The 15,633-nt window shown below is 58.6% G+C and overlaps 1 protein-coding gene across 1 annotated transcript in view; it reads right to left on the bottom strand.

The window, feature by feature from the left end:
* Positions 1-2,105, bottom strand: part of LOC135879583 (retinol dehydrogenase 13-like) — a 60,054-nt gene extending 57,949 nt beyond the window's left edge. The window contains exon 1 of the mRNA XM_065405623.1: positions 1,949-2,105. Coding sequence (XP_065261695.1) covers positions 1,949-2,105 — 157 coding nt within the window. The remainder of the gene's footprint in view (positions 1-1,948) is intronic.
* Between the last annotated feature and the right edge of the window lie 13,528 nt (positions 2,106-15,633).

The following is a 15,633-nucleotide window of genomic DNA, read 5'->3' as shown; positions in this document are numbered from 1 at the left end:
GAAACGCCTTGGACAAGGCATTAATGTTTGTCATGTACCATCCTGTCCAGGAAGGGAGGAGGGAAAACTTAGTCGCGGAGGCATTAGTAGAACATAAACACATAGTGTGATTTGGTAGACTGTATTCCAGCGTGCAATTAACAACATAATGCTCGATCAATCTATGTCCTTCGTATAGAAAGTGTTGCTCCCCGTGCATACTGCACTTTTGGTCAGGAAAATTACACCATTCGGAGGCGCAAAAGGTTGCTCCAAAATGAGTGCCATTCTATACTCCATATTTTTGGGCCTAACAGGTTTAAGCTAAACCCCGAGCAGCCTCGTCAGCCCAATCAGCACATGCCCCTGGGGCTTAGCACCGGCCTGGCTTAGAGCCTGGCTGCAGTTAGAGCAGGGCCCCGTCCCGTACGCTCGGGGCCTTGGCGGTGTGGCTGGAGCGTCGCTAACAGCCATTCTCCCCCCTTCCCGGTGGAGTTCAGAGCCCTGAGCAGGTACTGCCGGGCTAGGCCGTGCCCTTGACAAGGCAGTCATTAACCGCAGGGAAAGCCATTGCAGAGGGGAAGGAAGGGGAGGAGAGCAAAGGAGTGTGTGTGTGTGGGGTATTAACACATTGGTGTTGGGGGAATGATCAGCAAATGGCTTCCCTCCTGGTGGCATTGGGGCTCTGGGGCTGCGTCAGGCTGGAGAGGAGCAGGGGAAATTGAGGATTACAGAGCAGGGGAAATTGAGGATTACAGAGGATTTGAACAGTCAGCTAAGGGAGAGGCCCCCCCCGCCCTGTGTGAGCCATCCAGCCCTCCCCCCCCCCGCGCCCTGTGTGAGCCGTCCAGCCCCCCCCCAGCCCTCTGTGAGCCATCCAGCGCTTCCCCCCCGCCCTGTGTGAGCCGTCCAGCTCCCCCCAGCCCTCTGTGAGCCATCCAGCGCTTCCCCCCCGCCCTGTGTGAGCCGTCCAGCCCTTCCCCCCCGCCCTGTGTGAGCCGTCCAGCCCTTCCCCCCCCCACCATCTGTGAGCCGTCCAGCCCTTCCCCCCCAGCCCTCTGTGAGCCGTCCAGCCCTTCCCCCCCGCCCTGTGTGAGCCGTCCAGCCCCCCCCCCAGCCCTGTGTGAGCCGTCCAGCCCTCCCCCCCAGCCCTGTGAGCCGTCTAGCCCTCCCCCCCGCCCTGTGTGAGCCGTCCAGCCCCCTCCGCCCTGTGTGAGCCGTCCAGCCCTTCCCCCCTGCCAATGCCACAGTCCGAACCAGCTGCGCTCCCCTCCTGTGCTCAGTCCCCCCCGGCCCCATCACCAGCCCCACTGCGCCCTCCTTCCTCTGAACCTCCACCTGCCGGGAGAGAAAGTCCTCCCAGGCTGCGCTCAGGCATGCAGGGCCTTGTGGGGCCGGAGGCAGAAGCAGCCCCGGCATGCACCTGTACATTCACATGCATGCACGCGCATACCCACACACCCACCTGCATGCACACGCAGCCACACGCATGCCCTCCCTGCACTGTTTATTTACATTTCTCTTTTAAGCGACTGATCCCCCCGCAAGCTGGATCCCTCCGTTCACCTCACCCATCATTGCTGCATGAATCCGGCCCTTAGTAACGCTGTAAAACCCGCTCCCTGCCTGGCAGCAGTGGTGGGTCCCTTTTCCTCTCTGGGAGCCCAGCCATGAGAGGGCACCACGGCCCACTCCCCCGGGCGGGGCGTGTTTCTGTCCGGTCTCCCCCTCCCCACAGGCCCTAGCGAGCAGGGCTCGGGAGCCGCCAGACGGGGGACCCCCAGCCCCCTTCTTCCCCTCTCCCTGCCCAGCTCCACTCCCTGCAGCCCAGCTACTGCCACTGCCGACAGGGTGTGCCGGGGGAGAGGGATGGGGGAGAGGCTGGTGCCTCCAGCTGCGCCTAGCCAACAGCACGGAGCGCTAGCCAGCCCCCGGCTGCACCCACCCAGGGGGCTGGGGCCAGACTCACCGCAGTTGGCTCCAGTGACAATGGCTGTCTTGCCCGTCAGGTCAGTGGGAGACATGCGGGGGAGCCAGGCGCCCTTTCTCCTGGCTCGGAGGAGCAGGGCCAGCACCAGCACACACGCAGCCCAGCCCAGGTGGCTGCCGAAGCAGGAGAGCTCCATAGCAGGCTGCAAACCTCAGCTCCTCCGGGACGAGGAGTGTGGTCAGTCCCCAGGGAGGCTGGCCTCAGGGGCAGGGAGTCCGCCCGCCCACCCGCCCGCCACACCCCACGCTGCACTTCCAGCTCGTCAGGGTCTGAAACGTCTGTCCCACACTCCTGGCTGCCTCTGGCAAGAGCCGAGAGGAATGTCGGCCGCCAGGCCGGGAGGGGAAAGGGCAGGCTCGGAGCACACACAGCCTGGCTGCAATGCCTGGCCCACCAGCCTCCCACCGCGAGGGGCCCGCGGCTTCCCTCTGGGCTGGAGTTCTGGCTGGTCAACCCCCCTGCCTCTGTCGGGGAGCCACAGACCCCCGGCCCTTCCCCCCGGGGTGATTCCCGACAATCCACCCCCGTCGGGGAGCCACAGAGCCCCGGCCCTTCCCCCGGGGCAATTCCCAACCAACTCACCCCCGTCGGGGAGCCACGGACCTCGGCCCTTCCCCCGGGGCAATTCCCGACAATCCACCCCCGTCGGGGAGCCACAGACCCCCGGCCCTTCCCCCGGGGCAATTCCCGACAATCCACCCCCGTCGGGGAGCCACGGACCCCCGGCCCTTCCCCCGGGGCAATTCCCAACCAACTCACCCCCGTCGGGGAGCCACAGACCCCCGGCCCTTCCCCCCGGGGCAATTCCCGACAATCCACCCCCGTCGGGGAGCCACGGACCCCGGCCCTTCCCCCGGGGCAATTCCCGACAATCCACCCCCGTCGGGGAGCCAGAGACCCCCGGCCCTTCCCCCGGGGCAATTCCCGACAATCCACCCCCGTCGGGGAGCCACGGACCCCCGGCCCTTCCCCCGGGGCAATTCCCGACAATCCACCCCCGTCGGGGAGCCACGGACCCCCGGCCCTTCCCCCGGGGCAATTCCCGACAATCCACCCCCGTCGGGGAGCCACGGACCCCCGGCCCTTCCCCCCGGGGCAATTCCCGACAATCCACCCCCGTCGGGGAGCCACGGACCCCCGGCCCTTCCCCCCGGGGCAATTCCCGACAATCCACCCCCGTCGGGGAGCCACGGACCCCCGGCCCTTCCCCCCGGGGCAATTCCCGACAATCCACCCCCGTCGGGGAGCCACGGACCCCCGGCCCTTCCCCCGGGGCAATTCCCGACAATCCACCCCCGTCGGGGAGCCACGGACCCAGGGCCGGCCCCGCGCTGCAGCTCTCCACCCCGCCCCCAGCTCACTTCCCCTCCTCCCCTCCCCTGAACGCTCCGCCCCCTCCCCTGTTTCCCGCGAAGTCTGAAAAGGAGCAGGGGCGGCCGGCAGCACCAGGGAAGCTGGGGTGGTGGGGGCGCGAGAAGGGCTCCGGGGAGGCACCGCCCGTTCTCGCCGAGCACGCAGGCCCAGATCGGCTCGGCTCGGCTCGGGTCCGGCCCCCGCGGCGCGGCTCCCGGTCGGACCCAAGCCCGGCAACCCCGGCCAGAGCGCGGCTCGATTCCTGGGGGCGGGGCTTGCAGCAAGCCCCGCCCCCAGGAATCGGGCCCCGCTCTTGCTAAAGCCGGCCCTGCACAGACCCTGGTCCTTCCCCCCAGGGCGATTCCCGGACAATCCACCCCCGTCGGGGAGCCACAGACCCCCAGCTCTTCCCCCCAGGGCGATTCCCGGACAATCCACCCCCGTCGGGGAGCCACAGACCCCCAGCTCTTCCCCCCAGGGCGATTCCCGGACAATCCACCCCCGTCGGGGAGCCACAGACCCCCAGCTCTTCCCCCCAGGGCGATTCCCGGACAATCCACCCCCGTAGGGGAGCCACAGACCCCCAGCTCTTCCCCCCAGGGCGATTCCCGGACAATCCACCCCCGTAGGGGAGCCACGGACCCCCAGCCCTTCCCTGGCAGGCGTCCATCTGGCCTGGCCTCCTGACTCTGACACCAGCCAGTCCCAGCCCTTCAGTGTGTGACTCTTTTGCCAGGCGGAGTCGGCAGTAAGAAGGGTCAGGTTCAATAGCCAGGGGCCCCTCTTAACCATACAACACAGAACCGGCTCCATGACAGGCCGCCCATGCCCCCTGCGCTCAGTACGAAAGTGATTTGTATCCCACCGCCGGCCAAAAGCGATCAGCAGACAGCTGTGCTTCATCGACACTCGTGGTCTTCCACGCTCCCGAGTTACCTAGGGTTATGCCTAATGACACCAACAAACCCACGAGTGCTGCCTAGGTACTCACTTCTGAGCACAGCTGTCTGCTGATCGCTTTTGGCCGGCGGTGGGATACCCCCGCTCTTGCTAAAGCCGGCCCTGCACAGACCCTGGTCCTTCCCCCCAGGGCGATTCCCGGACAATCGGCTCGATTCCTCGGGTCCGGCCCGGCCCACGCGGTGCGGCTCGGATCCGGCCCGGCCCCCGCGGCTCGGCTCGGCTCGGATCCGGCCCGGCCCCCGCGGCTCGGCTCGGGTCCAGCCCAGTCCGGCCCCCGCGGCTCGGCTCGGGTTCAGCCCGGCTCGGCCACCGCAGCGCGGCGCGGCTCCAGCCCGGCCCGGCCCGGCCACTGCAGCGCGGCTCCAGCCCCCGCGGCTCGCCTCGGCTCCGGCCGCCGAGCGGCTCCGGGCCGGACCCAAGCCAGGCGACCCCGGCCAGAGTGCGGCTCGATTCCTGGGGGCGGGGCTTGCCGCAAGTCCCACTCCCAGGAATTGGGCCCCGCTCTTGCTAAAGCCGGCCCTGCGGGGAAGGGATAAAAACCCATAATGGACAATTCCAGACTAAGCTGCGTGTCCCAGGTGAGGTGGCCCTCTGGGGCTTTGGGGCTCAGCCTGCCCCATGCCAGCCTCAGCCCACCGTCCCAGGCAGAGGGGATGAACGCAGGATCCCGTGGTGGGAGCACGTGATTCAGAACCAGGCCTGCTGGGGTGGGAGGACGAGGGCAGCCTGAGCTCAGCCTGGGGCAGGACAGGCCTCTCTACCACGTGTAACCCTTCTGCCCGTCTGAGTTGGCAGCAAGAAGGGCCGGGTTCTGTATCTAGGGGTTCCGTTTCAATAACGCAATGCAAAACCGGCTCGAGCCCCCACCCAGTGACCTGGGACAATTACATACCACCCCCATGGGCGCCTCTAAGAGGCAATACTTCCCCTCTCGCAAGCACGGAGTCTGAGTGTAGCAGAATCCTTTGAATAAAGGAGGGAAACAATGCAGCATCATGTTGGGGAAACACCACAAACAGGATTCATACCACAAACTATGAGCAAAAGACCCACCCCCAAGTAAGTTTGGCAGTAGCCTTTTCCCCTCAGGGTCTTAAGTCCAACAACCCAAAAAATCACCCAAAGTCCCAAAAATCCAACACCCCAAAAGTCTCTTGAGTCCAGCAACCCCAAAATCACCCAAAAGTCCAACAACCCAAAGTCTCTGTCCCTGGTCGGTGCAGCCCCAGAGTTCAAAAGTTTATCTGCAGAGTTTTACCTCCCAGCCTGGGTGGAAATGCCCCCCCCAGGGGGGTTAAGGGGCACCTTACGTGGTCCAAGGCTGACTGCCCCGCTGTCACGGAGTATGGGGGAACTCAGGGCCCTGCACCCCCGGCTTCCTGCGATTCACCATGACTCTCAGCCAGCCAGTAAAGCAGAAGGTTTATTTAGACGACGGGAATACAGTCCGAGACAGGTCTTGCAGGCACAGACAACAGGATACCCCTCAGTTAGGTCCATCTTGGGGTCCTCGGGCATCCCAGCCCCCCTCCAGAGGTCAGAGCCCTCCCTGCCTGCCAGCCACCTCACCAGCCAGCTTCCCCAGACTCTGCCTTCAGCGACCCCTCCCACCGCCTTTGTTCAGTTTCCCGGGCAAAGGTGTCACCTCGCCCCAGCCCCCTCCTGGGTTCTCATGTTACAGGCTCAGGTATTTCCCTTCAGTCATTCTCCCATCCCCCAACGCAGACCATCCCAGCCACACTCCCCTGTCAGCACTTACAGATCACAGTAAGAACAGTCCCAGTTCGTCACATCTCCCCCCTTCGAGACCGAACTGAGCGGGGTCACTTCAGCCAGTGACCCGGGGAAGTTCGAACCTACCCCCGTTCCCATGGATGCCCCAGCATCCCTCCCATTCCTGGGTGAGAATTACACCAGGCCCCTCCAGTTTCACGCCCCCCCTTAGGTCGGGGGTGCTCGAGGGCATTTGCAGTTCGCATGTGGGAAGGGTTATGCGGCCTATGCCCTTTTTCCACCCCAATACCCCTGGGGTTCCAACTGGGCTGTGGTCTTCTCCCAGCGTTCCAGTCTGGAGGTCTGTGCTTCGGGCTCTCTTGGTTCAGAGCCCCCCTTTTAACCTTGGCCACCCTCTGCAAAGGCTCCTCTATGCTGGGCAAGGGTCCTAAAGCCGTTTTCCCCTTGCCCCGGGCCTTCCTCCCCCTCTGACAGGGGTCACAGGATCGGCAGTACTGCCGGACAGTAACAAAGACCCCAGGCCAGTAAAAGCTCCGTAGCAGCCTCTGCTGGGTACGCCAGGTTTCCTGGTGCCCTGAGAGGGGAATGTCATGGGCCCGGCACAGCAGCTGGCGGCGATACTTCTGGGGTACCACCAGCTGCCTCCTGAACCCCCCTGACTCCATTTTCCCTGGGGGAGCCCATTCTCGGTACAGGAACCCCTTCTCCCACAGGAACCTTTTCCGGCCACCTCTCCCCATGGTCTGTACCGCACCGAGGTCGGCCAGGTCCCTTATCTTCCGTAAGGAGGGATCTTTTTGCACCTCGGCCTGGAACTCAGCAGCTGGGACAGGGATGGCCACCTGCTCTCTCTTGCCGGCTGGGTCTGAAGCCGCAGCCTCCCTGAGCCGTGTCCCTGGGCGTTCCCTCCCCACCAGGTTAGGGTCCTGCGCCTCGGGCAAGGCACCCTCCCCAAGGCCAGGGCGCAGTGCCCCTCGCCGGCTCTGACTGCGGGTCACAACCAGTGCACTTGGTGGGTTGCTTGACCAGTCCTCCAGGTCCCCCCCCATCAACACCTCAGTGGGCAAATACGGGTGTACCCCCACATCCTTGGGGCCCTCCTTGGCCCCCCACTTCAGGTGGGGGGGAGGGATAGCTCAGTGGTTTGAGCATTGGCCTGCTAAACCCAGGGTTGTGAGTTCAATCCTTGAGGGGGCCACTTAGGGACCTGAGGCAAAATCAGTACTTGGTCCTGCTAGTGAAGGCAGGGGGCTGGACTCGATGACCTTTCAAGGTCCCTTCCAGTTCTAGGAGATAGGATATCTCCATTAATTTATAATTTAGGTGTACCCTCGCCACGGGCACTTTGACTGGTGTCCCGCCCACCCCCGTCAGGGTCAGGTAGGTGTTGGGCAGCACCTGATCTGCGGCCACCACCTCGGGCCGGGCCAGCGTCACCTCTGCGCCCGTATCCCAGTATCCATCGACCTTCCTCCCATCCACCTCCAGGGGAACGAGGTACTCTTTCCGGAGGGACCGCCCCGCGCCCACCGTATAAACCAAAAACCCTGAGTCTGGAGCATCCCGCCCCGCAGAGGAGCAGGCCTGGAGCTCTCCTCCCTCCTTAGCAGGTGGTACTCTGCCAGCCCCCCTTCCCTGGGAGTGCTGCCTCTCGCCCGGCTGGGTCTCTACCCAGTCAACCCTCTGTGGGTTTGGTCTGCTCAGTCTGTCCCTGAGCCTGGGGCACTGGGCCCGTATGTGACCTCTTTGGTCACAGTGATAGCAGACCATGTCCCAGGGGTCCCCTCGAGTGGGTTGGATGGACCTGACGCTGGATCTTCCCCTTTGGTGGGGTTTCTCCGTATTTTCCCGCTGGGATGGCCCATGGTGACTCTCGCTCTGCGTTGTGGTGGGACTGTTCCTTTGGGACTCCTCCCTGCCAGCCCCTGACCGGCTCTTTACAAACTCATCGGCCAGCCGGCCTGCATGTCGCGGGTTCTCTGGCTTTTTGTCCACCAACCACAGCCTCAGGTCGGATGGGCACCGCTCATACAGTTGCTCCAGTACCAGCAGTTTAACCAGGTCCTCCTTTGTCTGGGCCCCAGCAGCCCACTTGCTGGCGTATCCTTCCATGCGGACGGCTAGTTGCAGATATGAGATCTCCGGGGTTTTATCCTGACTCCGGAACCTTTCCCGGTACATCTCAGAAGTCAGCCCAAACTCATGTAACAGGGCCTTTTTGAATAGTTCATAGTCCCCTTTTTCCGCCTCTTCCAGTTGGCGGTACAAGGCCACGGCTTTGGGGTCCAGTAAGGGGGTGAGAACCCGGAGTCTGTCTGCAGGATGAACCTGGTGCAGCTCGCAGGCCGTCTCAAAGGCATCCAGGAAGTCATCCATGTCCTCCCCCTCCTTGCGTGGGGCCAGGATGCACTTATCAAAGTTCCGTGCAGTCCTGGGTCCCCCCTCACTCACCGCAGCCGGGGGCTCGCGGCCCCTCAGCCTCGCCAGCTCCAGTTCATGATGCCTCTGTCTCTCATTCTCCTCCCGTTCATGCTGCCTCAGTTTCTCTTCATGCTGTCTCTGGTGTTCACGATCCTCCAGCTCTCTCAGTTTTAGCTCTATCTCCCATTCCAGCCCATTCCGCTCCACGGATGGCGCGCGTGGCCGGGAGGATCCCCTGCTGGCCGGGGGGGTCACTGCGCCCTCGGTATTTGCTGGGCTCCTCCCCACCCTTCCCCTAGGCGTAGGAAGGAGGGGTCTCTGGAAGCCCTCAGCAGCCGGCTGACCACTCCCAGATGGGACAGACACTGGGGCCTGCGCTGCATCTGCCCGGCTGCTTCCCTCAGAGACAGGGATCAGTTCATTCGCGCGATCTCCCTTCTCCAGCTGGGCAATGAGCTGTTCTTTGGTGAGCTTCCCAATGCGCACCCCCCTCTGCTTGCACAGCTCCACCAGGTCGCTCTTAAGCCGCTTGGCATACATCTTCCTGCTGGCCACTCACAGGCCTGTGTGCTCACCGCTCCCCACAGTCTCCAGGGAGACCCCTAGTGTGCCAGCCCTTCTCGAGGTCACCACCTCTCTGCTAGGGTCGAGCTGCAGACTCCTCCGCCCCTGGGACCACTCGCTGCGATCCCTCGGGGGACCCTGTTACTGCAAAAGTCCTCGCTGGTCACACACTCCCAGGGGTGATAACCGTCTCTCTCTGACTCCTCAGCACGCTGGGTCCCCGTCAATCCCCCTTCGCTTTACTTCTCCCCAGTCACTTACTGCAGGAAGCGCCGTCCACGGGGTGCAGTAGATCCCTCCGCTGCCACCAGTTGTCACGGAGTATGGGGGAACTCAGGGCCCTGCACCCTCGGCTTCCTGCGATTCACCATGACTCTCAGCCAGCCAGTAAAGCAGAAGGTTTATTTAGACGACGGGAATACAGTCTGAGACAGGTCTTGCAGGCACAGACAACAGGATACCCCTCAGTTAGGTCCATCTTGGGGTCCTCGGGCACCCCAGCCCCCCTCCAGAGGTCAGAGCCCTCCCTGCCTGCCAGCCACCTCACCAGCCAGCTTCCCAGACTCTGCCTTCAGCGACCCCTCCCACAGCCTTTGTTCAGTTCCCCGGGCAAAGGTGTCACCTCGCCCCAGCCCCCTCCTGGGTTCTCATGTTACAGGCTCAGGTATTTCCCTTCAGTCATTCTCCCATCCCCCAACGCAGACCATCCCAGCCACACTCCCCTGTCAGCACTTACAGATCACAGTAAGAACAGTCCCAGTTCGTCACACCCGCCTCTCCTTGGGGTTCTGCTGCAGCCTTCACCGCAAGCCACTCCGCCAGCTGCTCTGCTCCGCCAGCTGCCCCGCCAACTGTGCCGCTCCGCCAGCTGCTCCGCTCCATCAGCCGTCCCGTGAGCCGCTCTGCTCCACCAACTGCACCGCTCTGCCAGCTGCTCAGTCATATAGCTTCAGCCCCCCCACCCCCTTAACACGGCACTCAGTGATTTCAGCTCTTTAGTGAATTCAGCTTGTAGTAGGGGAGCCCCAGTGCTGCTGCACCATTGGCCCAAGATGAATTCAGCTCAGCAGCCTGTATCTAGACTCCTAATAGAATCAAGATTAGCTCTGATATTCTACAGTAGAGAGAGGAAGCACAATTAGTGTATCAGGCCCTCAAAAGGGACCCATACCATGAGGTACAAATACCTGTCCCCAGCCTCTCTCCATCCACTGGGTTTTGTAACCCATGTCCCTTGTCTAGCAAGTGCTACTTAGTTGATGGTGAGTCCCTACATCATAAAATGCCAAGTACAGTTCTACTGCCCTTGATTCACATAATCAGGGTAACAACACTTTATTCTTCCTGCCCCAATAACAGAGAAACTGGGGATCCCGCAGCAGTCAAAGTGACCACTTGGGCTGCCGTGGGCTCAGGCTAGGTAAGGTGGGTGTGCCTATGCAAACAAGATCAGCCCCTGGAGTTCTTTTCCACAACCCGCCACAATTCACCACCAGATGTCAGGGTAGAGCTCATCCTGACTCTGCTTACACACGCTTTCTGCAGTGCCAGTCTGGCCACGACAAATCAATTCACACCTCAGGGATTTCCTCAGCTATTCCCTCCTGAACGGCCGGCTGATGCAACAAGACCCCCCACAGGAACTGAGATCCGCCAGGCATGGCCAGGAGGGTTTGGATGACCATGGAGAGCTTTCTCGCCTCCTAGATTGACCCAAGCAAGAGTGATGGGAAGAAACGGGTTCAGAATTGAATTTCAAGCATTCCAGTTGCAAAGCCCGGCAAACTGCTCAGATGAGTGTCAATGGTAGTCTGGGCAAGAGGGAATACCCAGACACACCCACTTCCCAGGGCAGCAGCGGGGGCAAAAAATGTAACTGGCGTCAAGACAGAGCTTGAGAAGTTTATGGAGGGGGTGGTTTGAGGAGACTGCCTACAATGGCATGTAGCCGATCTGCGACTGCCAGCAGCAAATATCTCCAATGGCCGGCGATGGGACACGAGATGGGGAGGGGTCTGTGTTACTAGAGATAATTCTTTCCCAGAGGTCTGGCTGGTGGGTCTTGCTGAAATGCTCAGGGTCCAACTGACCATCATATTTGGGGTCAAGAAGGAATTTTCCTCTGGGTCAGTTTAACAGAGACCAGGGAGGTATTTCGCCTTCCTTTGCAGCATGGGGCACGGGTCACTTGCAGGTTTAAACTAGTGTAAATGGTGGATTCTCAGTAACCCAAAGTCTTTAACTCATGATTTGAGGACGTCAGTGACTCAGCCAGAGGTCAGGGGTCTGTTACAGGAGTGGGGGGGTGCAGTGCTGTGGCCTGTGATGTGCGTGAGGTCAGACAAGATCATGATGGTCCCTTCTGGCTGCAAAGTCTATGAGTCCACAAGTGCCCAGACGTGCCTGGCAGGTGTACTGCCCCTGCATCCAACCAGTGTCTCAGTATTATCCTGAAGGGGGTCATGTGTGGTCTCTGCCAAGCGCTAGGAACTAGCGGATTGTCATGGGCCTTGTGAGATGTTTGTACAGGAAATAGTTTATGAGTTATGTCAAGTGGAGACTATTAGGTTGCAAAGCTGCTGAAGTGACTCGTCACCTGGGGCGAGGCGGGTTTCAGGGCTAGTTCAGTCAGCACAGAGAACAATAGATAACCATGGGGACAGCACCTCGGCCTGGCCTGCACGAGGGCCTGGTCTAGGTTGGGATGGTGCCAGATTGGTGTGGCCGTGCTGAAGGAATGGTGTGAGCACAACTTGACATGACTTAAACACGGCTGAAGAGCTGCAGAGGATCCTGGGAGCAGGGCCCCTTTACGCAGAAGCAGATTTGATAAAGGACGGGCAAAGCCTGTGTGTGCGATCGATATTGAACCTATTGGCCGGCAAAGATGGGCCTGTGCAAAAGTAAATATCACATGTATAAAGTTCCAGCATGGAGCACCGGCCGACCTGGTTATAGTGACCCTACAGCAAGGACACCACGCAGAGAGCCAGAGTGAATGATTGATGAGTGAGTCAACGTGGAGTGGTCTTTGTTCGGGCCCCACCCCCAGCCCCTTCCAAAATACTAATCAGCCAAAATTAATAACCACATGCCTACTGGGCATGCTTTTGAGACATCTGACTCCTTTGAGGAAAAAAGAGTATAAGAATCAAGCAAAGTAAATTACTGGAGAGAGAGGGGATTCCTTAATTGACGCTTGAAGAAACTGCTAGACCAGAAGTGGGCAAACTACGGCCCGCGGGACAGTCCTGCTGGGACCTTGAGCTCCTAGCCGGGGAGGCTAGCCCCCCCTTCCCCCGCTGTCCCTCCTCCCCCACAGTCACCCCACCGCGCAGGCAGCGCTTTGGGTGGCGCGGCTGGCTCCAGCCGGGCAGCATGGCTGCCAGACATGCTGCTCTGAACGGCATGGTAAGGGGGTCGGAGGCGAGGGGTTGGATAAGGGGCAGGGGGTCCCGGAGGGCAGGCAGGGACAGGGAGTTGGGGGTGGTTGGATGGGGCGGAGGTTCGGGGGGGGGCGGTCAGGGGACGGGGAACAGGAGGGGGTTGGATTGGTGTGGGAGTCCCGGGGGGCCTGTCAGGGGGCGGGGGGGGGTGGATAGGGGTTGGGGCAGTCAGGGGACAGGGATATGGGGGGGTTGGATAGGGTGGGGTTCTGGGGGGAGGGTTAGGGGCGGGGGTCATGGGAGGGGACGGTCAGGGGACAAGGAGCAGGGGGGTTGGATGGGCAGGAAGTGGGAGGGGCAGATAGGGGGTAGGGGCCAGGCTGTTTGTGGAGGCACAGCCTTCCCTACCTGGCCCTCCAGACAGTTTTGCAACCTCAATGTGGCCATTGGGCCAAAAAGTTTGCCTACCCCTGTGCTAGACAGAGTAGCCAAAACTCTGCTCCGTGGGCTCGAGTAGGACTGTGACCAGAGGGGCTTCCAGGCAGCCAAGGCCTGGTCTCGAGGGGATCAGACCAGAGAGCTGAGGAGACCAGACCCAGCGAGAAGAAGCCGTCCATAGAATTGGTAGCCATCTTCTCTGTTTGCCAAGCAGGAACTGTGTGTGGCTAGTACGGGGCCTGTTTGTGTATGTTTGTGATAGAGAGACTCGCTAAGAGGAATGTATCGCTCTTAACGTATAGTTCTTGAATGTCTAACATAGGAGTTATGTGCTTGATGTAACCCTTTACCACTTGCGTAATTCCTTCTCGAATAAACTGCGGAGTATGCAAGACAATTACTGTGGCCCTTTTTCATCGGCATGACAGTAATCTGCTCCATTGGGAGCCAATAAAGATCCATTTCAGGGGTAGTAGCCCCCTGGTGCCAACATTTGGTAGCAGAGGATGGTTACTGTTGTGTCCAAGAAAAAAAGGTCTTTAAACTGTAACAAACTGTTTCTGAACTGGTTGCTTGTGAAGAACTTGGTATCTTGAATCACTGGTGTTAACCAACTAATTTAAATATTGTTCTGAATCAATTCTCCCTTATATTAATTCTCGCTCGGGGACCAGATTTAGTTACAGTATGCAGAGAGTGAAATATACCGGTGAGCAGGGTTGTACTGGTCATTCCTATGTTGGATTAAAAGTAATAATTAATACATTTATGTTGTGGAAAATGTAAGAAACAATGATTCCAGAACAGACCCCAGATTTGGCCTGACCATTAGAAAGAAATATGTCTCTCAGCCTGCTTTCTCAACCTGCTGAGGTTGTGCTAATTGAAACAGGCCTGCCAGTTTGCAAGGTCTGTGCTAATTGTAGAAAAACATCCAGAGACAAAGAGTTTGTTCTAAAAGTAACAAGATAACAGCTGTCTTTTATGGCTGGTACAACTTTGTTTTCCTGAACTCCAGAATAAGATTTGTGAACCCTCCACCCCCCGGCTTGCATGCTTACCTTGTCTGTTACCTTTTAGATGTAACAAGTGGGATGAATAGACTTATTGAAGTCTGCCATGTCCCACTGATTTTAGAATGGTTGTGTTAAAGGATGGGTAGGTGACAAAATGCAGCTGTGGCAGGATATAGGTTGGAGTGTGAGTGTGATTGGATGTGTGACTGAATGAGGAATGAAAGATTAAAATTGAGGTGCCAGCCTTAAAAGACGACCGTTTGGCTGAAGAATCCAGCGGACGAGATAGCCGATGACCCTGAGGGCCAAAGAACCGAAGAACAAGATAAACATTCCGTCATTGCTGTGCCATCTGCACGATTGACTATCACTTCAAACGTGAAAACAGCATGACGAGGCAAATCCATGAGGATGGATCCCTATGAACCAACCCTGAAGACTGAGGATTTGGGGTCTAATTCTGCAAACCAACTTCCAGGAGCATCGGATGCGCATCTGACAAGGCCCGGCTCCATCCTCATGTCCAGGCCACCTGGCCAGTGGCTTGGCACGAGCAACTCTAAGGCTGGTAACGATGATAACCTTGCAGAACCTGTGTGTGTGAATGAATGTGAAACTGAATGGAATGTTATAGCTATAACTGACTGCTTACTCTGATTCTTTCTGTATTCACAATAAATGCGGCATATTGCCTTATCCCCTGAATAAACTCCTGCTGGTTTTTATTTTCTTGCTATAACATTTTGTGGAGAATTACGAAAGGGGGAATATTGCCATATGTCTTGGTTATTGTGAAAATTGGTGCACACACCACCAGCTCTAGAGAGCTTGTCTCTTCAATCTTGCCAACCAGACAAACTCTGAAGGATATAGGAGTTTGTCCATCCCCTAGGTCTTGAAGGATATATATATATAGACGGGGTAAATTCAACCTCCTGGCCTTGAAGGATATATATCGGCAGAGGTAAATATTATTCAGCTACGATTTCAGAATCCAGGTGGTGTCACTCGCTGAACTGTGTCAGGGGTGACGAGAAAGTTTCCCAGAACCTAGGCAGTGTCACTCGCTGACCTGGGTCAGGTGTGATGGGAAAGTTTGAACAAGCTTTTAAAAATATATTCAAGAGAAGGCAGGGTAAGCTCTCGCCTGCAGGGGGGATAGAACTAGAGGGAGCCCCAACCTCACCTTTTGTTCATGAGATCACCCCTTTTAAGCAAATCCTTCAAAAATTTGGGCCCAGTCCTTGGACTGAACAAGCCCTAGCTAACGTCTGCACCATTTCAGACTTAGAGGATGGATTGGCTCAGTATCTCCTCATATACAAACCCTCTAGTGCTGCCAAAAGAGATGCAGCAGCAATGTGGTTGTTGGGGGAGGCATGTAATGATTGTTACCTCCGCTTAGCTTCCTGTAAAGAGGAAAAGGCATCTCTACAGGAAAAGCTAAACCAAACGGAAAAGGGAGCAGACAATTGGGAGGTACTGGCTATGAATACACAGAGCCAGCTAGAAATAGTAAAAGAGGCACTCTGGAAATGCAGAAAGAGAAAGAAAGGTTTCAGAGGGGTAGCCGTGTTCGTCTGTATCAGCAAAAACAACGAGGAGTCCTTGTGGCACCTTAGAGACTAACCAATTTATTTGGACATAAGCTTTCGTGGGCTAGAATCCACTTCATCAGATGCATGGAGTGGAAAATACAGTAGCAGGTATATTTGTACATAGTACATGAAAAGATGGGAGTTGCCTTACCAAGTGGGGGGGTCAGTCTAATGAGACAATTCAGTTAACA

The sequence above is a fragment of the Emys orbicularis genome, chromosome 5 (genome assembly GCF_028017835.1).
Source record: "Emys orbicularis isolate rEmyOrb1 chromosome 5, rEmyOrb1.hap1, whole genome shotgun sequence".
In the NCBI taxonomy this organism is placed as follows: Eukaryota; Metazoa; Chordata; order Testudines; family Emydidae; genus Emys; species Emys orbicularis.
This window is presented reverse-complemented; position numbering and strand designations above follow the sequence as displayed.